At 40.3% G+C, this 24,300-nt stretch overlaps 1 protein-coding gene across 1 annotated transcript in view; it reads left to right on the forward strand.

The window, feature by feature from the left end:
• The window catches only part of LOC128664402 (solute carrier family 23 member 2-like), a 391,187-nt gene that overhangs the window by 259,353 nt on the left and 107,534 nt on the right, over nucleotides 1-24,300 (forward strand). Inside the window, exon 8 of the mRNA XM_053719234.1 lies at nucleotides 16,750-16,914. Within this exon, the coding sequence (XP_053575209.1) occupies nucleotides 16,750-16,914 (165 nt within the window). The remainder of the gene's footprint in view (nucleotides 1-16,749; nucleotides 16,915-24,300) is intronic.

The following is a 24,300-nucleotide window of genomic DNA, read 5'->3' on the forward strand; positions in this document are numbered from 1 at the left end:
GAATTTTCAATAGTGAGACAGCTCTACATTTTAGATAACTGTTGTGCACAAATGGCAAAGACAGATATAATTCAATATGAGAAATATATATCCTCTCATAAAGCAGGTGATAGGTACATACCCGATAAATGTCAAAAGTTTGCCTTTAAATATCAACCAGTGTCTTGTCATACATTAAAATTCTTTGTTTTTACATATGGCAAACAGACTTTGCAGATTTCTTATTAAGCCAATTTAATGTAGGAAGTCTCAAACACGTGTCAAACAGATATTTTATGTGGAATCTGATGACTCAGCATCAGTCATTGAAGATGTAACTGAAAACTTGGAATGATTTTAATTACAACTAAGTCTATTTATTGGCAACTGAGCAAAGCCTGGTGGAAAGCACATATCATACAGAGAGATTGACTGATGTGGTAAAACATAAAAATTTCTTGATATGACTTTTAGTACCAAAAGATTGTTATAAACAAATATTTGTTTGTCATTCTTAGGGAGCAACACTAAGTATTTAGATCTGGAAAGTGTCACTTATGTTCTTAAATAATGTTTTTGTTTAAATGTCATGAGCTACCCACTAGAGATGTGCAGCCGCAAAAAAAAAAAAAAATGGTTCATCCTAATCTTTCATTATTATTATCATTAATTTGCATAGCGCCACCAAATTCCGTAGCGCTGGGTACAATGATAGGGGTATATAATGACAAGGATTTGTAATAAAATACAAAACATAATAAAATGAAACAACTCTAGTATAGGAGGAAGAGGGCTGTGCTCCGGAGAGCTCACAGTCTACAGGTTTAGGTTGCAGAGACATAAGGTTGGGGTAGCTTGTCACATCGGTTGTAGTTGCAGCAGTGAGTCAGGCAGTTCAAGTATTAGTTTGGTTAGGATGAGGGATGGAGGATAGATGGTAAGCCTCTCTGAATAGGTGGGTTTTTAAGGAGCATCTGAAGCTATAGAAGGTTGGAGACAGTCTTATGGAGCGGAGAGTTCCAGAGTTTGACTGTTGAGTGCTTTGTAAGTTAGGGTTAAAACTTTAAATTGTATTCTGGAGTGTATGGGGGGCCAGTGTAGAGACTGGCAGAGCGGAAAATGCAATAAAAACAAAGAGAAATCTAAGCTTGAATAATTCTTACTTTAACGAAAAGAGCAGATCACTGGAAATTAACTTAGAAAGCCCCACAATATCTCTGTCTTACTGCAAAAGTGGAGCGGGTATATACACAACAAAACAGTTATTTATTTATTTTAAACTGGTTCTATTTTTACGACTGTTTCTTAATCAAGCCAGAATAAGCCCTAATTGCAATTTGCAACCACCTCTTACTGTAATAAAACCTAACAGCACAGACTACCCGTTGCAATTAAGGCCAACTGATCCAGCACCAACCCAACTAAAGGTGCCTAACCACACTTAGCATATGTGACCCTACTAGCCTAACATAAACACAGCCCAATATAAAACATCCCCTGTTACAACCACTTTTAACACTAAAAGCATCACCTCCATAACTGCTCCTATTGCAAAACACTCAGTACTTAACAGACCCCCTAGCACCTACTGTACCCCCTATGACTACTTGTCTCTCCCCTTAAAACACACCCATACAAAACTAAATTAATACTAATAATCTTCTGAAGATATTCCCCTTTGTAAACTTGTGTTCCTCTTCCTCACTGTAGCTCTGGGCCTAGTAAAGTCTTTTATTAAGGTTTTTTTTTGTGGGAGTACTCACCGGTACTGAGTACCACCACCTCTGCCTACTCATAACAGGTAATATTTGTAATCATCATGTAAATAGTCTAGTTTTCACAAGAGGGGGCTGTATCATATATCAAACAATGTAAATAGCATTGTCCCTTTGCTTTTCTCAAAGTTACTGAACACAATATATCACTAAATAATGAGTACCGTCACCTTTTCTTGAGTACCGGCACTTTTATTTTTTTTACAAAAACACACTGGTTTTAATTGATTATATAATCATATAAATTAACCAAACAAGATCAAGGTAGGTGAGTTTAAAGTCACAACTGAGCCCAGTCATTTGTTTGATTTTATGGCTAGTAATAGGAAGAGGGTTTTCACATTTTTGGAGGTTTCTTAGGTCCAGCGGTGTTAGGAGTGTTTCATTGTGTGTGTTGTGGGAAGGCTTTTCTTGGGAAACTGAGATTTTTGCTATTCTTAACACCCACATACCTTGGGCGCAATTACATATGCGGCATCGCCCGCAAACGTCGGCGTGGATGGTTTTTAGTCAAGTATTGCTATCACATATACGGTGCAACATATAAATGCGGTGCGTATATTTCACCCGTCACCTGCTAATTTTACTGCCATAAACTAACATAGAACCGCAAATCAGTATCACATATTCAGCTGCGAAAATGAAAACATTTGACTCCATTTTCACCTTGCCACACATAAGCAGGAGCAGCAAGCCTTGTGCTGAAAATGTGAGCACCATAACTCCCTGGAAGTATTAACAAACACCTAACGCATGCGCAGTATCTTTCTACCTGTCAACCGCCATCCCCCCACCGTAATTACTAATAAAGTATATTAACTCCTAATCCGCCAAACCACCACAACGCAATAAACCTAATAAATCTATTAACTCCAAAACCACCAACCCCCACAAATAACTAACACCTAGATTACGAGTTTTGCGCTATAGAGGGTGCGAAAAGAACACAACAAAAGTTGGGTTATTTCACTCTCCATATCGCTGCCATTATAGTTACTGAAAAGCCTCCTTGTGCGTGCGATATGGTGGCGTTAAGCTCCATACAGCACAAAATCCAAGGGCTGCTTTGACGTGCTTGTGCAAACTTTCCCCATAGACATCAATGGGGAGAGAGTGTTAGAAAAAAACTTAACACCTGAAGTGCGGAATAAAAAGCTCTGTAAAGCAACCCCATTGATGTCTATGGGGAAAAAGTTACATTTAAACCTAACACCCTAACATAAACTCCAAGTCTAAACACCCCTAATCTGTCGCCCCCAACATCGCCGACACCGAAATAAAGTTATTTATTACGCTCCCTGACAATGCCTCCACTATAATAAATTTATAAACCCCTAAACCTCAGGCCTCCCACATCACCGCCACTAATAAAAACTATTAACCCCTAAACTGCCAGCCCTCCACATTGCAAAAATTTAATTCAATTATTAACCCCTAAAGCTAACAACCCCCTAACTTTATATTAAAATTACAATATCCCTATCTTAAAATAAATAAAAACTTACATGTGAAATTAAAAAAACCTACGTTTAAACTAACAATTAACCTAACATAACTATTACACTAAACTATTATACTAAAATTAAAATAACTACCAATTAAAAAACTAAATTACACATAAAAAAACTAACACTACTAAAACAATGTGAGTCTAAAATTACAAAAAATAAAAACTACTAAATTATGAAAAATAACAAACACTAAATAACTAAAAATATTTTAAATATTAAATAATCAAAAATAAAACAATTACACCTAATCTAATAGCCTTATAAAAATAAAAAGACCCCCCCAAAAATAAAAAACCCTAGCCTACAATAAACTACCAATAGCCCTTAAAGGACCTTTTGTAGGGCATTGCTCTAAAGAAATCAGCTATTTTACCTGGAAAAAATTAAAAGACCCTCCAACAGTAAAATCCACCACCCAACCAAACCCCCAAAATAAAAAACCTAACTCTTACAAAAACCTAAGCTACCCCTTTTACCTAAAGTTAAAAACCCTAATCTAAAAAAAAACAAAAAACATTTTTTATAAAAAACCCCAACACTAACCCCCGAAGATCAACTCATAGTTTCTGAACTCCGGACACCCATCCTCATCCAGGCGGCGAGAAGTCTTCATCCAGGTGGCGAGAAGTCTTCATCCAGGTGGCGTCTTCGATCCTGCAGAGCGTATCCATCCTTGAACACATCCGGCGCGGAGCGTCCTCTGTCGGTCACCGCCGTACACTGGATCTTCAATGCAAGGGAGCATTTTCAAAATAGCATCCCTTGCATTCCTATTGGCTAATTTAATTCTTGAAATTCAAATCAGCCAATAGGATGGGACGGAACTACAAAAATGGTGAACAGGTAGAGACTCCTGATAAGGGAACAACATAATTTCTAAACATGAAAAAATTCTTGAGGTGACTGCAGAGAAATCAATCTGTGGGGATGTTGCCTGAGATCCTTGTAGTAGTCCACCATTATTCCTCTAAACTCTTTTTGTTCCTCTTAGCCTTCCATTATGCACCTCCCTTCCATGTACCTTTCTCACCCTTATTCTTTAAAAATGCAAACAAAGTAGGTTATGAGCTGGTTAATATTTAGACTATACAAGCCACTATAAATATCTACCCCTTCAAATAGATATAAACACAAATGGGAAAAAGATTAGAGGGTACTAAAAAGCATAGTCATAGAGTTAAGAATAAGTAAAAAGTTAAATCAAAATAAAACTCAAATTGCTCTCCAAATTTAAAATCCCCATGTACAATACTACAAAAGTCTCTAAACTGGGGACATCTCCCCTAGTTGTGATACCATCTCTAGTATAAAACAAGTCTCAACAGAATGTAGACAGTCCGCGGTATATACCGCAAATGCACTGCGCTTCAGGATAAACTATTAAAGGACCATCAATACCCTTCATTAGTACCCCTCATTACCTTAAACAGGGGTTACAATACCTTGCTATTTCCGTGATGTCCTCTGCATACCTCCTCATGCTTACAAACTGTCCAGCTCTTACAGCTCCTATCCAGAGCCCTCTGAATGATGTTACAGTAGTCCAACCTGGTCTGCACATAGGGGCCTAGTTATCAAGCAGTCAACCTCAAATACGCTGGAATTCCACAGCGTATTTGTGGCGAGGCTGATTCGCCTTAGTTATCAAAGGCTCGAGACCGGCAAAAGTAGAATTTTGTGACGTAAGCTTCGATCCGCCGGACTCAGTCCGACACAGATCGATTCTTACGTCACTCCAGATGTTCCGCACACAAGTGCGGCACAATCTCACTACTTTTGCTAGTTATCAAAAAACTAGCAGGTACGCTCTGCACTTTTACGGCCCAGAGTACCTGGTTTTCAAAGCGCCAGCCTGGAGGCGGCGGATCCCATAGGAATCAATGGGAGTCTGACCATAGCGAAAGTACAAGTTCGCTGCTGCCAGACATCCCATTGATTCCTATGGGAGATGTCTGCACCTAACACCCTAACATGTACCCCAAGTCTAAACACCCCTAATCTGTCCCCCCTACACCGCCGCAAGTAAATAAAGTTATTACCCCCTAAACCGCCACTCCCGGAGCCCACCGCAAGCTACTCTATACATATTAACCCCTAAACCGCCGATCCCAGAGCCCACCGCCACCTACATTATACCTATTAACCCCTATCCTGCCCCCCCTATACCGCCGCCCTCTATAATAAAGTTATTACCCCCTAAACCGCCGCCTCCCAGAGCCCACCGCCACCTACATTATACCTATTAACCCCTATCCTGCCCCCCTATACCGCCGCCCTCTATAATAACGTTATTAACCCCAAAACCTAAGTCTAACACTAACCCTAACGCCCCCCTAACTTAAATATTAATTAAATAAATCTAAATAATATTTTTATTATTAACTACATTAATCCTATTTAAAACTAAATACTTACCTGTAAAATAAACCCTAATATAGCTACAATATAAATAATAATTATATTGTAGCTATCTTAGGATTTATTTTTATTTTACAGGCAAATTTCAATTTATTTTAACTAGGTACAATAGCTATTAAATAGTTATTAACTATTTAATAGCTTACCTAGCTAAGAGAAATTTACCTGTAAAATAAAAACTAACCTAAGTTACAATTACACCTAACACTACACTATACTAATTATTCCTATTTAAAACTAAATACTTACCTGTAAAATAAACCCTAAGATAGCTACAATGTAATTAATAATTACATTATAGCTATCTTAGGATTTATATTTATTTTACAGTTAACTTTGTATTTATTTTAGCTAGTTAGAATAGTTATTAAATAGTTATTAACTATTTAATAACTACCTAGCTAAAAGAAATACAAAATTACCTGTAAAATAAATCCTAACCTAAGTTACAATTAAACCTAATACTACACTATCATTAAATTAATTAAATAAACTACCTACAAATAACTACAATTAAATACAATTACATAAACTAACTAAAGTACAAACAATAAAAAAAGCTAAGTTACAGAAAATAAAAAAATAAGTTACAAACATTTTACAAATATTACAACAATTTTAAGCTACTTACACCTAATCTAAGCCCCCTAATAAAATAACAAACCCTCCCAAAATAAAAAAATGCCCTACCCTATTCTAAATTAAATAAAGTTCAACGCTCTTTTACCTTACCAGCCCTTAAAAGGGCCATTTGTGGGGGCATGCCCCCAAAAGTTCAGCTCTTTTGCCTGTAAATGAAAAATACAAACCCCCCCCAACATTAAAACCCACCACCCACATACCCCTAATCTAACCCAAACCCCCCTTACAAAAACCTAACACTAATCCCCTGAAGATCATCCTACCTTGAGTCGTCTTCACTCAGCCGAGCAGTGATGGAACCAAAGTGGACATCCGGACCAGCAGAAGTGATCATCCAAGGGGCGCTGAAGAAATCTTCCATCCGATGAAGTCATCATCCAGGCGGCGCTGAAGAAGTCTTCGATCCGGGCGATATCATCTTCCAAGCCGGGTCTTGAATCTTCCTTCCGCCGCCGCGGAACATCCTTCTTCACCGACGGACTACGACGAATGAAGGCTCCTTTAAGGGACGTCATCCAAGATGGCGTCCCCTCAATTCCGATTGGCTGATAAGATTCTATCAGCCAATCGGAATTAAGGTAGGAAAAATCTTATTGGCTGATGGAATCAGCCAATCAGATTCAAGTTCAATCCGATTGGCTGATCCAATCAGCCAATCAAATTGAGCTCACATTCTATTGGCTGTTCCGATCAGCCAATAGAATGCGAGCTCAATCTGATTGGCTGATTGGATCAGCCAATCAGATTGAACTTGAATCTGATTGGCTGATTCCATCAGCCAATAAGATTTTTTCTACCTTATTTCCGATTGGCTGATAGAATCCTATCAGCCAATCGGAATTGAGGGGACGCCATCTTGGATGACGTCCCTTAAAGGAGCCTTCATTCGTCGTAGTCCGTCGGTGAAGAAGGATGTTCCGCGGCGGCGGAAGGAAGATTCAAGACCCGGCTTGGAAGATGACATCGCCCGGATCGAAGACTTCTTCAGTGCCGCCTGGATGATGACTTCATCGGATGGAAGATTTCTTCAGCGCCCCTTGGATGATCACTTCTGCCGGTCCGGATGTCCACTTGGGTTCCATCGCTGCTCGGCTGAGTGAAGACGACTCAAGGTAGGATGATCTTCAGGGGATTAGTGTTAGGTTTTTGTAAGGGGGGTTTGGGTTAGATTAGGGGTATGTGGGTGGTGGGTTTTAATGTTGGAAGGGGTTTGTATTTTTCATTTACAGGCAAAAGAGCTGAACTTTTGGGGGCATGCCCCCACAAATGGCCCTTTTAAGGGCTGGTAAGGTAAAAGAGCGTTGAACTTTATTTAATTTAGAATAGGGTAGGGCATTTTTTTATTTTGGGGGTTGTTTGTTATTTTATTAGGGGGCTTAGATTAGGTGTAAGTAGCTTAAATTGTTGTAATATTTGTAAAATGTTTGTAACTTATTTTTTTATTTTCTGTAACTTAGCTTTTTTATTTTTTGTACTTTAGTTAGTTTATGTAATTGTATTTAATTGTAGTTATTTGTAGGTAGTTTATTTAATTAATTTAATGATAGTGTAGTATTAGGTTTAATTGTAACTTAGGTTAGGATTTATTTTACAGGTAATTTTGTATTTCTTTTAGCTAGGTAGTTATTAAATAGTTAATAACTATTTAATAACTATTCTAACTAGCTAAAATAAATACAAAGTTAACTGTAAAATAAATATAAATCCTAAGATAGCTACAATGTAATTATTAATTACATTGTAGCTATCTTAGGGTTTATTTTACAGGTAAGTATTTAGTTTTAAATAGGAATAATTAGTATAGTGTAGTGTTAGGTGTAATTGTAACTTAGGTTAGTTTTTATTTTACAGGTAAATTTCTCTTTATTTTAGCTAGGTAAGCTATTAAATAGTTAATAACTATTTAATAGCTATTGTACCTAGTTAAAATAAATTGAAAGATGCCTGTAAAATAAAAATAAATCCTAAGATAGCTACAATATAATTATTATTTATATTGTAGCTATATTAGGGTTTATTTTAAAGGTAAGTATTTATTTTAAATAGGATTAATTTAGTTAATAAGAGAAATATTATTTAGATTTATTTAATTAATATTTAAGTTAGGGGGGCGTTAGGGTTAGTGTTAGACTTAGGTTTAGGGGTTAATAAATTTATTACAGTGGCAGCGTCGTAGTGGGGGGCAGGATAGGGGTTAATAAATGTATTATAGGTGGCGACGGTGTAGGGGGGGCAGGATAGGGGTTAATAAATTTATTATAGGTTGCGGCGGGTTCAGGGAGCGGTGGTTTAGGGGTTAAACTATTTATTTAGTTGCGGCGAGGTGCGGGATCAGCAGGATAGGGGTTAATAATTTTATTATAGAGGGCGACGGTATAGGGGGGGCAGGATAGGGGTTACTAGGTATAATGTAGGTGGCGGTGGGCTCCGGGAGCGATGGTTTAGGGGTTAATACATTTATAAGAGTTGCGGCGGGGTCTAGGAGCGGCGGTTTAGGGGTTAGTAACTTTATTGAGTTGCGGGAGGCTCCGGGGGCGCCGGTATAGGGGGTAGAACAGTGCAGTTTAGTGTGGGTGCTTAGTGACAGGCTAGCAATAAAGCTGGGAAAAAGCCGAAGAGCAGCGAGATCGGATGAGTGATAACTGTCACAGTCCGCTGCTCATCGCCCCGCGGCTTTTTGACAGCTTTATTTGATAACTTAGGCGTATTTTTTCAGGTCTGCGGCGGCGAAGGTAGGCGAGCTTAGGCGGGCGTATTGGGCCGGCGAAGCCAGAAAAGTAGACGGCTTGATAACTACCCCCCATAGTGCTCACTTGCACACAGACCTCTCAGGGTAAACTGACTGCAGCAGCATCCCAATCAAGCTGTAATTCATCCGTAGTAGAATAAATAATACTACTATCCACATCTACGTGTTTTACCCTGCTGTAGGGCTTTATCAAGAAGCCATATACTAGTGTTTAAATAGGGTGTCTTGCCGTCCCATTGACTCTTCAATAAAAACTATTCTTATGGTGGTATCACATTATTTAGCAGTGCCGTAAGTAACTCAAATGATTCAACTATTTATAAAAATATAAGAATGTACTTTACATATAGAAAACAAAAAAAAAACAGAACTAAATGATAAAAAAAACATATAAAAAACAAACCAAAAAAAATATTAAATAATAAATACAAATAGAAATAAAAATAAGATAAATCAGTTATATAAAACATCATAATTGGATTTCAAACTATTCATCATATATATTTCTTTACTCATATAACAGACAGATAAGTTAAAGATAAAATTTAGTATCAATAATCAATTACCCAAGAATGGAGAAATATCTAGCTGAGAATTTAAGCAATTGGGGTATAAAGAGTTCCGCCTCCTTTCTTAGGATTTGTTCTCTAAACTCCCTCCTCTCCAATCATTACGGACTTTACATAGACCTAAATATTTAAACTCACTAATTCTATTCCTGTGTAAGAAAATAGCTCAGCATGCTAAGTCACTGTGGCTGAGCTCTGTAACAACCCAAGGGTTGCAGGTTCAATCCCCAGCGAGGTCCACTCAGCCTTTCATCCTTCCGAGGTCGATAAAATGAGCAGCGCCTTGAGCCCATTACGGGTGATTAGCCACGCTTTACAAGTACCTAATACATACATAGAAAAAAAATATGAATGCTGCAGTGTATCTCTCTAAAATGCCTATAAAGGTGAGTATCAAGTTCGCCTTTATCTATGTTACCCCTTTTTTCAATTTCTCCCCTCTTTATCACCTTACTTGTGTGAATTTAAAAAAAAATCTGCTTAAGTGAAAAATTCAGTACTGGTTTCCCCAGGCGAGGAAAATACACTGCAAATGCAAAAGACAGAATCCATCAATTTATATGTTTTTATGTTTTTTTGAGTTTAAAAGTTATTTCTCTGTTATCTTTATTATCATCCCTTTTGTTTAAATATTAAATTATTGCCTTTAAAGTCAAATGTTATACCAGAGCATACAGAACAGTTGCCTGGTATATTTTTGACTCTGAACATTTAGACGAAGGGGCATATTTATCAAGCTCCATATGGAGTTTGATGCCTCGTGTTTCTGGCGAGCCTGCAGGTTCGCCATAAACAGCAGTTATGAAGCAGCGGTCACAAAGACCGCAGCTCCATAACCTTTCCGCCTGCTCTGAGCAGGCAGACAGACATCGCAGGAAATCAACCCAATCGAGTACGATCTGGGTGATTGACACCCCCTGCTGGCGGCCTATTGGCCGTGAGTCTGCAGGGGGCGGCATTGCACCAGCAGCTCTTGTGAGCTGCTGGTGCAATGTTGAATACGGCGAGCGTATTGCTCGCCATATTCAGCGAGGTCTGTCGGACCTGATCCGCACTGTCGGATCAGGTCCGACAGACCTTGATAACTTGGGGCCTAGGTATCTATTTCAGTGGTGCAAGTGGGTAGTGTATAGATAGTGATAAACTTTCAGGGTTACTTACCCTTCCTTGTTTCACTTGGAGTGCAGGCCTGTTTCTGGCTTCTCTTGCAGTGTTTCTGACACTTTGCATTCCTCTCAAACGCCCTCTTATGGGCAAACTTGTGAACATCATTACTCTGCAACTACTGGCAACTTCCTGTCTCTCAGTGATGATGTAATGCCAGTTTACTATATAACCTTCACTCAGTCCACTCTGTCTCCGCCCTTGCGTCAGTCCAGACCCACCAAGTGCATACCTGTATTTAGTTTCTGTTCTCTGTGTATACCTGACTTTTGCTGACTGATTTCCTAGTTCCTGACTCTGTCTATTGTTCCTGTTGTTCCTGCTCTCTGTGCTCCCTGACCCGGCTCGGCTGACTACCTGGCTTGGTACCAACTATGTCCTGGATTTTCCTGTTTTTTATTTTATTTATTGTTATTTCCAATAAACTCTATTTCTTTTTAAACATTCCCTTTCCGTTTCCATTTGGTTTCTTGGTTCCCTGACATAAACACAAGGAGTTTCTCTTCTAAAATCAGACAGGTTCACATGATGTGTTATCCATTAGGAGAAACAAATCTGGACTTATATTCTGGACAGCCTACTTTATATATCATTGTTCATTGTCTAGATCTCATTTGCAAACTGAAAAGTACACCATTGGCTTTCATTTCAATGTAATTTTAAACATTTAAAAAAACATTTTAAATTAATTTATACACACAAAATAACAGAATTTATGCTTACCTGATAAATTTCTTTCTCTTACAGTGTATCCAGTCCACTGATTCATCCTTACTTGTGGGATATTCTCAATCCCTACAGGAAGTGGCAAAGAGAGCACACAGCAGAGCTGTCCATATAGCTCCCCTCAGGCTCCGCCCCCCCAGTCATTCGACCGACGGTTAGGAGAAAAAGGAGAACCATAGTGTGCAGTGGTGACTGTAGTTTTACAAAAAATAAATTTTAACCTGACTTAATTGCCAGGGCGGGCCGTGGACTGGATACACCGTAAGAGAAAGAAATTTATCAGGTAAGCATAAATTCTGTTTTCTCTTACATTGGTGTATCCAGTCCACAGATTCATCCTTACTTGTGGGAACCAATACCAAAGCTTTAGGACATGGATGAAGGGAGGGAACAAGTCAGGTAACCTAAACGGAAGGCACCACTACTTGCAAAACCTTTCTCCCAAAAAAATAGCCTCCGAAGAAGCAAAAGTATCGAATTTGTAAAATTTGTCAAAAGTATGTAGTGAATACCAAGTCGCTGCTTTACAAATCTGTTCAACCGAAGCCTCATTCTTGAAAGCCCATGTGGAAGCCACAGCTCTGGTGGAAAGAGCTGTAATTCGTTCAGGAGGCTGCTGTCCAGCAGTCTCATAAGTCAATCGGATAATGCTTTTCAGCCAAAAGGAAAGAGAGGAAGCGATAGCTTTTTGACCTCTCCTCTTACCAGAATAGACAAGGATGACGTGTGTCTGAAATCTTTAGTTGCTTTTAAATAGAATTTTAAAGCACAAACCACATCAAGATTGTGTAACAGCCGTTCCTTCTTAGAAACTGAATTAGGACACAGAGAAGGAACAATGATTTCCTGGTTAATATTCTTATTAGAAACCACTTTCGGAAGGAAACCAGGTTTTGTACGCAAAACAACCTTATCTGCATGAAACACCAGATAGGGTGAATTACACTGCAAAGCAGACAATTCTGTAACTCTTCGAGCAGAAGAAATAGTTACCAAAAACAAAACTGCAGGCGCTATCAAAATTACCGAAGCCTTCTCCTGTTTGATTCTGGCTACCAGATGAGGGAGAAGGGGAAACGGTGGAAAAACATAAGCCAGATTGAAGGACCAAGGCGCTACTAGAGCATCTATCAATGCCGCCTTTGGGTCCCTGGACCTGGATCCATAAAGAGAAAGTTTGGAGTTCTGACGGGACGCCATCAGATCCAACTCTGGAATACCCCATAGCTGGGTAAGCTGAGCAAAAACCTCCGGAAGGAGTTCCCACTCCCCCAGGTGAAAGGTCTGACGACTCAGAAAATACGCCTCCCAGTTGTCTATTCATGGTATGTGAATTGCAGATAGATGGCAGGAGTGATCCTCCGCCCATTTGATGATCTTGGATACTTCCTTCATCACTAGGGAACTCTTTGTTCCTCCCTGATGATTGATGTATGCTACAGTCGTGATGTTGTCCGACTGAAACCTGATGAACCTGGCCTCCGCTAATTGAGGCTATGCCTGGAGCGTGTTGAATATCGCTCTCAGTTCCAAAATGTTTACCGGGAGAAGAGACTCTTCCCGAGACCATAGGCCCTGAGCTTTTAGGGAGTCCCAGACCGCACCCCAGCCTAACAGACTGGAATCGGTCGTGACAATGATCCACTCTGGTCTGCGGAAGCACATTCCCTGAGACAGGTGATCCTGAGACAACCACCAGAGAAGATAATCTCTGGTTTTCTCGTCCATTTGTATCTAAGGAGACAATCTGCATAATCCCCATTCCACAGTTTGAGCATGCACAGCTGCAGTGGTCTGAGATGAATTCTGGCAAAGGGAACAACGTCCATTGCCACAACCATTAACCCGATTACCTCCATGCACTGATCCACAGAAGGCCGAGGAACAGAATGAAGAACTCGGCAAGTAGTTAAAAGTTTTAACTTCCTGACCTCCGTCAGAAATATTTTCATTTCTACCGAGTCTATTAGTGTTCCCAGGAAGGGAACCCTTGTGAGCGGGGACAGAGAACTTTTTTCGATGTTCACCTTCCACACGTGAGACCTTAGAAAGGCCAGAACTATTTCTGTATGAGCCTTGGCTCTTTGAAAAGACGACGCCTGAATTAATATGTCATCCAGATAAGGTGCTACTGTAATGCCCAGCGGTCTTAGTACCGCTAGAATGGACCCTAGCACCTTTGTGAAAATTCTTGTCCAGAAAGGCGAACCTTAGGAACTGATGGTGATCTATTGTGGATAGGAATATGTAGGTACGCATCCTTTAAATCCACGGTAGTCATATATTGATCTTCCTGGATCAATGGTAAGATTGTCCGAATGGTTTCCATTTTGAATGATGGAACTCTGAGGAATTTGTTTAGAATTTTTAAATCCAGGATTAGCCTGAAAGTTCCTTCCTTTTTGGGAACTACAAACAGGTTTGAGTAAAAACCCAGTCCTTGCTCTGCAGTTGGAACTGGGTGTATCACTCCCATCTTTAGAAGATCTTCTACACAGCTTAAGAACGCCTGTTTCTTTGTCTGGTCTGAAGACAAACGAGAAATGTGGAACCTTCCCCTTGGGGGAGAGTCTTCGAATTCTAGAAGATACCCTTGAGCAACAATTTCTAATGCCCAGGGATCTGTAACATCTCTTGCCCAAGCGTGAGCAAGAGAGAAAGTCTGCCCCCTACTAGATCCGGTCCTGGAGAGGGGGCTACACTTTCATGCTGTCTTGGTAGCAGCAGCAGGCTTCTTGGCCTGTTTACCCTTGTTCCAGCACTGCAAAGGCTTTCATGTTGCTTTGGGCTGGGAAATGTTACCCTCTTGCTTTGCGGTTGCAGAGGTTGAAGCAGGTCCGCTCCTGAAGTTGCGAAAGGAGCGCAAATTAGCCTTGTTTTAAGCCTTAAAAGGTCTATCTTGTGGAAGGGCATGGCCCTTTCCTGATATTAAGTAATTTTGTTTTGGACGACACGTCAGCCGACCATGATTTGAGCCAGAACGCTCTTCGCGCCACAAAGGCAAAACCAGAATTTTTCGCCGCTAATTTAGTTAATTGTAAAGCGGCATCTGTAATGAAAGAATTAACCAGCTTTAGAGCATGAATTTTATCCATGACTTCGTCATATGAAGTCTCCCTCTGGAGCGACTCCTCCAGCGCCTCAACCAAAAAGCCGATGCAGTAGTTACAGGAATAATGCAGGCAATTGGTTGAAGAAGGATACCTTGTTGAACAAATATTTTCTTTAGTAACCCTTATAATTTGTTATCCATAGGATCTTTGAAAACACAACTGTCTTCTATTGGTATAGTTGTGCGCTTAGCTAGTGTTGAAACTGCTCCCTCTACCTTAGGGACCGCTTGCCACGCATCCCGTCTGGGGTCAGTTATGGGGAACATTTTCTTAAAGATAGGGGGGGGGAAGAAAAGGTACGCCTGGTCTCTCCCACTCCCTAGTCACAATATCCGGCACCCTCTTAGGGATCGGAAACGCATCAGTGTATACAGGGACTTCTAAAAACTTGTCCATTTTACACAATTTTTCTGGGACCACCATAGGGTCACAATCAACCAGCGTAGCTAAAACCTCCTTAAGCAGTACGCTGAGGTGTTCCAGCTTAAATTTAAACGCTAAGAAATCTGATTCTGCCCGCTGAGAAATTTTACCTGCGTCACAAATTTCTCCCTCAGACAGTACATCCCTCACCGCCACGTCAGAGGGTTGTGAGGGTACAACAGATAAATTATCCAAAACATCTGATTGCTCATCCTCTGTTCTTAAAACTGAGCTATCACGCTTTTTAGGAAAAACAGGCAGTTTGGATAGAAATGCTGCAAGGGAATTATCCATGACTGCTGATAATTGTTGCAATGTAATAGGGGCCAATGCGCTAGAGGTACTAGGCATCGCTTGCGCGGGCGTAACTGGTGTCGACACATGGGGAGAGGAAGGAGGGCTATCCTCATTACCTTCCACTAAAGAATCATCTTGGGCCACATTTTTAAGTGTCACTTCATGGTCTTTAAAATGTTTGGATATGTTAGCACACTTTAAACACAAATGTAAAAGGGGGGACCGCCATGACTTTTAAACACATAGAACAAGGTCTATCTGTAGGCTCAGACATGTTAAACAGACTTAGACAGCACTCAAATACAGTAAAATACAATTTTTTAAAAAACAGTACTGTGCCTTTAAATAATAAAAAGCGCATACTTTTTTACTAAACCTCCAAAAATCATCCAATCTTTATGAAATTTTCACCATATGATCCTAATGCTTTGAAATGATTGCACAGTAAATTTGCATTTGCTGTGGTCCTACCTTCCTTGGGGATTAGTTTTGATCGAAAATAAGCCTCTCTGAAGTCCTCAAGTAATCTTTGGACCCTTCACATGTATCTGCATGAAGCTGTTTGTAAAATCAACTGCACAACTGAGGCGTGAAATTCAGGCCCCCTCCATCTTCCCTCAGGAGTTTGTGGGGCCTTCCTAAGCCAAAATAGGTGTCTAAATATATGCCATGCGGAATAAAACCCCAAAAAGTGTTTTAAATGCAATATAAAATTTGTATAATGTCAGATTATCTTAAAAAATAATCGATTGCCCCTTAACAGTGTCCACCAGTGTATTGAGCCCTTTCAATAAGCCTTCCTTCTATACTAAGTCTCAGAATATGGCCTACCTTTCCCACATGGGGATTCCTGTCAGTCTTCTAGCATTACTAAGTCTTGACTAGAAAAAATGACTGAAACATACCTTAAAGCAGTTAAGCCTGCAAACTGTTCCCCCCAACTGACGTTTTCCTGTACTCAACAGTCCTGCGTGGGAACAGCAATGGATTTTAGTTACAAGGTGCTAAAATCATTTTCCTCTCAGCAGAAATCTTCATCATTTTCTGCCTCAGAGTAAATAGTACAAACCGGCACTATTTTAAAATAACAAACTTTTGATTGAAGAAATAAAAAACTACAAACACCACATTCCCTTTACACTCCCGTGGAGATGCTACTTGCTAGAGCGGCAAAGAGAATGACTGGGGGGGCGAAGCCTGAGGGGAGCTATATGGACAGCTCTGCTGTGTGCTCTCTTTGCCACTTCCTGTAGGGATTGAGAATATCCCACAAGTAAGGATGAATCCGTGGACTGGATACACCAATGTAAGAGAAATATAATCAAACACACATATTAGGACATTTTTTGAAAGAAAGCTATATCCTTCATTTTTTGGTTTTAGGTTGGAAGTCGTTTAGTTCTACAGACTGCTGGTATTCTTCTAATTGTTTTGGGAATGTTTGGAAAATTTGGAGCTATTTTCATCACAATTCCAGAACCAGTAATTGGAGGCATGTTCATGATTATGTTTGGTATGATTGCAGCTGTTGGAATTTCAAATCTCCAGGTAAAAGATACATTTATCTAGTAATTATCTAATATAACAATATTGTATTAATTTGTATGCATTATCAAACTATAGTAGACTTGTATAGAAGACATGCCTGATTTTTGATCTGTCATCAGTGGTAAGAATATCAGTTTGCTCATGTAATTTTTTCTGCTGTATTTAGAAGACAGTAATACTAACCACTAGTCATATAATGGATTTCAGATAACACTTATACTGATTATGCTGCAAAAAAATGTAAAAGCCAGGTATGGACTGTATCTTTGATGATAAAGGCTTTAGGTACTAACTGCAATCTATATATAGAGCTCTTAGAGGTTCTATTTAGATGGAATCACCTATCAATTTCTTTATACAAATGAATATAAAAACTTGCCTGGCAAAACAAAACATGCATCTAATCTCCAATTTATTGACCAATTGTTCTTCCTATGACCCTGCTGATGTTATAATTAACTTCAAATTTGATTCTATAGCCTAACATCAACTAAACTCTTGCTAAGGAACAACATTTATGCTTACCTGATAAATGAATTTATTTCATGGTGGTTAGAGTCCACAAGCCATTACTTCTGGGTTTCAACACCTGGCCACTAGGGGAAGGCAAAGATATCCAACATTTCATAAGCTTTTAATCTGTTTCACCTCTCTGGTTTCCCAGTCTACCATATAGCTGAGAAAAGGATAAAAATAGAGAAGTAGGAAAGGACAATTGCTGCCAATTTGAAAAATAAAAAAGGGTACGTCTCATGAAATTTCACTACCGTGAAAGAAATACATTTATAAGTTATGCATACATTTTTTTTTCAGTCATAAGGTGGTAAGAGTCTATGAGCCATTTCTTCTGGGAGCTAATCCACAAGCTGCTGAGTAATTGGGAGGGAAAGGCAGGCAACTATTTACCAGCCACAGAGACTGTAGGACTTTCCTGCCCATAACTATCCCAAAAGAAAAGTGAGCAAAAAGGCCATGTTGCTGCTGTGCAATTTACATATCAGAAACCTCATCTTAAAAGACCATCAAAGTGGAACTAGTCTAGTAGAATAGACTGTAAAAATGTCAAATTCCTGCTTCCCATAAAGCCTTACTTAATGAAAGCTTTAACCAGGAAACTAAAGTAACAACTGTAGTCCTCTGACTCACACATTGACAAATGAGAATACTATTTTTAAACAATAGACCAATAGAAGAAAATGATCTACAATGTCCTAACTGAAAAAAAAATATCAAAGAAAATACCTTACCCTAATAGAAAATAAAATGAGGAATCTCATAACAAACCAGATACTGTGCTTATGAAAATAATCTTATTTTATTTATCTTATTTTGTAAGAATGAAACATTACTGAAATTTCTGAGGAATACTGGTAAAAACCATGTTTATCACACAAGGAAAGAGAAATGGTAAATAAAAAAAAATTGTTAGGGGCTGCTTTGCCTGAAAAAAAACAATCGTTAAGTAGAAGAGGTACGATTGGCCACCAGCAAGCAGGGGTTGCAATGTTTGTGCAATGCTTAAGCAATGTTAAATACAGACAGCTTATTCATTCTGCTGCAGCGGGCATGATTTAGCTACCGCAAATCATGTCTGCCCAACCTATAATAAATGGAGCCCATAGATAGATAAAGACCAAATAGGAAGATAGAATATCCAATTTGGATCTACATCACAAAACAGTCCGGCCACGAGATAGATAGATTTGATAGATAGATACATAGATTACATAGATCAATAGATGCAATATACATTTGATAGATACGATAGATAGTTAGATAGATTTGATAGATAAATAGATAGATTTGATAGATATATAATTTCCCAGACAGAGTTACAAGACGTGCGTCTGGGACCCATGGTAAGGTTCCCAGAGGCAGTTGCGGCGCCAGGGGACGTGTATATGGCATGGATTTTAGGAACCGGGAGATGGAAAAAGATGCTTGGTCGGTCCTCCTACTTTACATTTGGGGCACTGCACATGCAATTGTGGCAGGACTTTTAGCCGACGGACATTTGGCCGACGGACATTTGGCCGATGGACATTTGGCCGAAACACAAGTGGCTGTCACAAAACAGTCCGGCCATGAGATAGACAGATTTGATAGATAGATAGATACATAGATTACATAGATCAATAGATGCAATATACATTTGATAGATACGATAGACAGATAGATAGATTTGATAGATAAATAGATAGATTTGATAGAAAGATAATTTCACAGACAGAGAATTACAAGACGTGAAGTCTGGGACCCATGGTAAGGTTACTTCCTTTTGCACAATCGAGTACAGGTTGAGGATTGCCTTTTGTGCAAAGAAATTTCGGCCGGGTACCTTCCACTGCAGTGTCCCCTATCAGGGGATGTGTATATGGCATGGATTTTAGGAACCGGGAGATGGAAAAAGATGCTTGGTCGGTCCTCCTACTTCAAATTTGGGGCACTGCGCGTGCAATCTAATGTGCCACCAGATAGGAGTGGTGTGTTAAGTAGTACTATTCCTATCAGTTTAATCCTGTTAAGTTTCTTTTTTTTTTGGTTTTGTTTTTGAAGCCACAGTGCAGCACCAGAGGCCAGACAAATTTAGCATGTACACATATGGCATGGATTTTAGGAACCGGGAGATGGAAAAAGATGCTTGGTCGGTCCTCCTACTTCAAATTTGGGGCACTGCGCGTGCAATCTAATGTGCCACCAGATAGGAGTGGTGTGTTAAGTAGTACTATTCCTATCAGTTTAATCCTGTTAAGTGTCTTTTTTTGGTTTTGTTTTTGAAGCCACAGTGCAGCACCAGAGGCCAGACAAATTTAGCATGTACACATGCCTGATGTTGAGCTGGGGGGGTGCCGTTGATGTGGAGCAAGACGCAGCAGCAGAAGAGGACTCAGCTGAGGAGGTTATGGAAGAGGATGGAGTAGAAGGAGTAGAGGAGGTGACAGCAGGCCTGCCTGCAAGTCGTGGTGGTGTCACCAACTCCTCCTCTGCAGAGCCACGCATTCCATGCTTGGCAGCCATCAGCAGGTTTACCCAATGCGCAGTGTAGGTGATATACCTGCCATTACCATGCTTTGCAGACCAGCTATCAGTGGTCATATGGACCCTTGCCTTAAACACTGTGTACCAGACATGCCATTACTTCCTTTCGCACAATCGAGTACAGGTTGGGGATTGCCTTTTGTGCAAAGAAATTTCGGCCGGGTACCTTCCACTGCGGTGTCCCAATAGCTACAAATTTTTTGAATGCCTCAGACTCCACCAGCTTGTATGGTAAAAGCTGGCGGGCTAAGAGTTTAGACAAGCCAGCTGTCAGACGCCGGGCAAGGGGGTGACTTTGTGACATTGGCTTCTTACGCTCAAACATGTCCTTGACAGACACCTGACTGTGGGCAGATGAGCAGGAACTGCTCCAGAAGAGAGACGGAGTGGCGGATGGTTGAGAGGGGGCAAGGAGGAGAGCAGTGGTTGACGTGGCTGAAGATGTTGGACCAGGAGGAGGATGGCGGCTTTGAGTTTGTGTGCTGTTTCTACTCATGTGTTGATCCCATAGGCGTTTGTGATGTGCGATCATGTGCCTTCGCAAAGCAGTTGTACCAAGGTGGGTGTTGCACTTCCCACGACTTTTGGCACAGGTTGCAAATGGCATCGCTGTTGTCAGAGGCAGACACACACAAAAAATGCCACACTGCTGAGCTCTGCGATGATGGCATTCTGGTGGTTGCAACAGCATGCGTTGATTGGCGTGCTGTCTGGCTGACCCGGGTGCCGATGCATGCTGTCTGACTGTGCCACTAGCTCCTTGCGACGACCTCCCCCTGCTTCCAACTCGTCTCCTCCTCTCTGTCTCCCCATCTGAACTTTCCCCCTGTTCTTCTTCTCTTCTAGCGGGCACCCACTTGACATCCACGGACACATCGTCATCATCAACTGCTTCACTTGTTTCTGACAAATCAACAAAGGAAGCAGCAGCGGGTACAACATCATCATCATCACACCGTACGTCCATGTCTGTAATGCTGCCTGACTGAGACATATCACTGTTATCTACATCCTCTGTCAATGATGGTTGCGCATCACTCATTTCTTCCAACTGATGTGTAAAAAACTCCTCTGACACATCAAGTAAAGCGACTGTGGTGCTAGTGTTGGTGGTGGTGGCAGGCGGGCGAGTGGTGGTAAGCTGGAGGAGAATGGTGCGTCAAGGTTCGGAGCGGAAGCTATAGAAGATTGGGTGTCCTGTGTTAAAAAGTCAACTATGTCCTCCTCAGAACTTTTCGAGTTCATGGGGCGTGGCCTCTGAACACTGGGCATTATTCTATGGCCAAAGGGAATCACAGCACCACGACCACGACGGCACCTGCGGGGTGGCCTGCCTCTGCCTGTCATTTTTTTTTAAATGTACACTTACACTACTATTAAACAAGATATGAGTGGTGGCACTGGGAAGTGGGCACAGTATACGCTGTGAGCCTGACACAAAAAAGCAGAATGATGTTTGACAGTCCAAAAAGTTTTTATTTTTTTAAATGTACACTTACACTACTATTAAACATGATATGAGTGGTGCCACTGGGCAAGTGGGCACAGTATACGCTGTGAACCTGGCACACACGCTGGCAGGCAGGCAACTGCAATTAGATTACACAAGCAGACTGATGTTTCACAGTCAAAAAAGTTTATTTTCTTTATTATTTACACTACTGTTACACCAGATATGAGTGGTGGCACTGGGCAAGTGGGCCTGGCACACACGCTGGCAGGCAGGCAACTGCAATTAGATTACACTAGCAGACTGATGTTTCACAGCCAAAAAAGTTTATTTTTTTTTAATTATTTACACTACTGTTACACCAGATATGAGTGGTGGCACAGGGCAAGTGGGCCGGGCACACACGTTGGCAGGCAGGCAAATGCAATTAGAATTACACTAGCAGACTGATGTTTCACAGTCAAAAACGTTTTTTTTTTTAAATTATTTACACTACTGTTACACCAGATATGAGTGGTGGCACTGGGCAAGTGGGCCTGCAACACACGCTAGCAGGCAACTGCAATTAGATTACACTAGCAGACTGATGTTTCACAGTCAAAAAAGTTTTTTTTTTAAATTATTTACACTACTGTTACACCAGATATGAGTGGTGGCACTGGGCAAGTGGGCCGGGCACACACTTTGGCAGGCAGGCAACTGCAATTAGATTACACTAGCAGACTGATGTTTCACAGTCAAAAAAGTTTTTTTTTACAAAATTTACAGTACTGTTACAACAGATATGAGTGGTGGCACTAGTTGGCAAGTGGGCCTGGCACACACGCTGGCAGGCAGGCAACTGCTATTAGATTACACTAGCAGACTGATGTTTCAAAGTCAAAAAAGTTTTTTTTTTAAATTTACACTACTATTACAACAGATATGAGTGGTGGCACTAGTTGGCAAGTAGGCCTGGCACGCATACTGGCAGGCAGGCAGGCAACTGCAATTAGATTACACTAGCAGACTGATGTTTCACAGTCAAAAAAGTTTTTTAGTTTTTTTTTAAATTTACACTACTGTTTCAACAGATATGAGTGGTGGCACTAGTTGGCAAGTGGGCCTGGCACACACGCTGGCAGGCAGGCAACTGCAATTAGATTACACTAGCAGACTGATGTTTCACAGTCAAAAACTTTTTTTTACAAAATTTACACTACTGTTACAACAGATATGAGTGGTGGCACTAGTTGGCAAGTGGGCCTGGCACACACGCTGGCAGGCAGGCAACTGCTATTAGATTACACTAGCAGACTGATGTTTCACAGTCAAAAAAGTTTTTTTTTTTAAAACATTTACACTACTGTTACAACAGATATGAGTGGTGGCACTAGTTGGCAAGTGGGCCTGGCACACACGCTGGCAGGCAGGCAACTGCTATTCGATTACACTAGCAGACTGATGTTTCACAGTCAAAAAAGTATTTTTTTTTTTAAATTTACACTACTGTTACAACAGATATGAGTGGTAGCACTAGTTGGCAAGTGGGCCTGGCACACACGCTGGCAGGCAGGCAACTGCAATTAGATTACACTAGCAGACTGATGTTTCACAGTCAAAAAAGTTTTTTTTACAAAATTTACACTACTGATACAACAGATATGAGTGGTGGCACTAGTTGGCAAGTGGGCCTGGCACACACGCTGGCAGGCAGGCAACAAGCTATGTTCGCTGGGAACTATTCGCCGGCGAACTATTCGCGACATCACTATCCATCTCATCATGAATTGACTTTCATCTGCAGCTCCTCTGTTTGCAACAGATTTCCTACACACAGCTCCAGATATTCCAGCCTGTCACTCTGTCTCACAGGCAGTCACCTGACCGGATACGATTCCAGTAGATTTCACGCTACTCAGATCAACTCAAACAACCAGCTTCTATCCAGTTCCCATAGCGTCTCAACAGCAAGTATTTTCATTCCATTAAGTGTCTCTACATGACTGTTAAAACCAGTTTGTCTCTATTATTATTATTATTATTATTATTATACTTTATTTATTAAGCGCCAACATATTCCGCAGTGCTGTCAATGGATACAATTCATTTAAATAAAACAATACAAGACTTGTAAGATACAGGAAAACATTTACAAACACATACAGGAGGGATTGAGGGCCCTATTTCCGTGGGAACTTACAATCTATGTGATGCTTCCTATGAACGCTCTCTTTTATTGCATACCGCAGCTCTTGTATCTACTTCAGCATACTAACATTAACTTCCTGCTTGAATATAGTCTGCACGAACTTCATGACTTTCATCTTGAAATTTACTATACTGCTACTTATATGTATATTATGATCTGCCTTCCAATGCATTACCTACAGACTGCCTAAACTCATTTACTATTTTTTAGCAGCTGCTTGTTATCTAGTTTAGCAATTCTAGGGGTAATCCTTACTCCTCGCTTCATATCCACATCAAGTGCTACATAGTAGCTTTCTACTCATCATATCTTATTCTTGAGGAGCTTTTGGACTCTTTATAGATGCTAATCTTGTAAATCAAAATAAAATTCCTTGTGTGTTGAAGCAGAATCCCATGTTTGTGAAAGTTATTGATGGGTCTTATTTTCTTAAAGGTCCAATAACACATCACACAGTACCACTTTTAGTCTCCACTATAGAAGGTCATAAAGAATACATTACATTTGATGTTATACCCTCCTCCCTACATTCCATAATTCTTGGCTTGCCATGGTTGAAAAAACACAATTCTAAAATTGATTGGGCTCAGAATGAAGTAAGTCTTCAATCACTTTATTCTAAAGAAATGTGTTATCCATGTATAACTATTGCCCAAATAGAAAATGCCATACCTAAAGAATTAGAAGACTTCTCAGTTGTATTCAA

Source organism: Bombina bombina, chromosome 6, assembly GCF_027579735.1.
Source record: "Bombina bombina isolate aBomBom1 chromosome 6, aBomBom1.pri, whole genome shotgun sequence".
NCBI classification, from domain to species: Eukaryota; Metazoa; Chordata; class Amphibia; order Anura; family Bombinatoridae; genus Bombina; species Bombina bombina.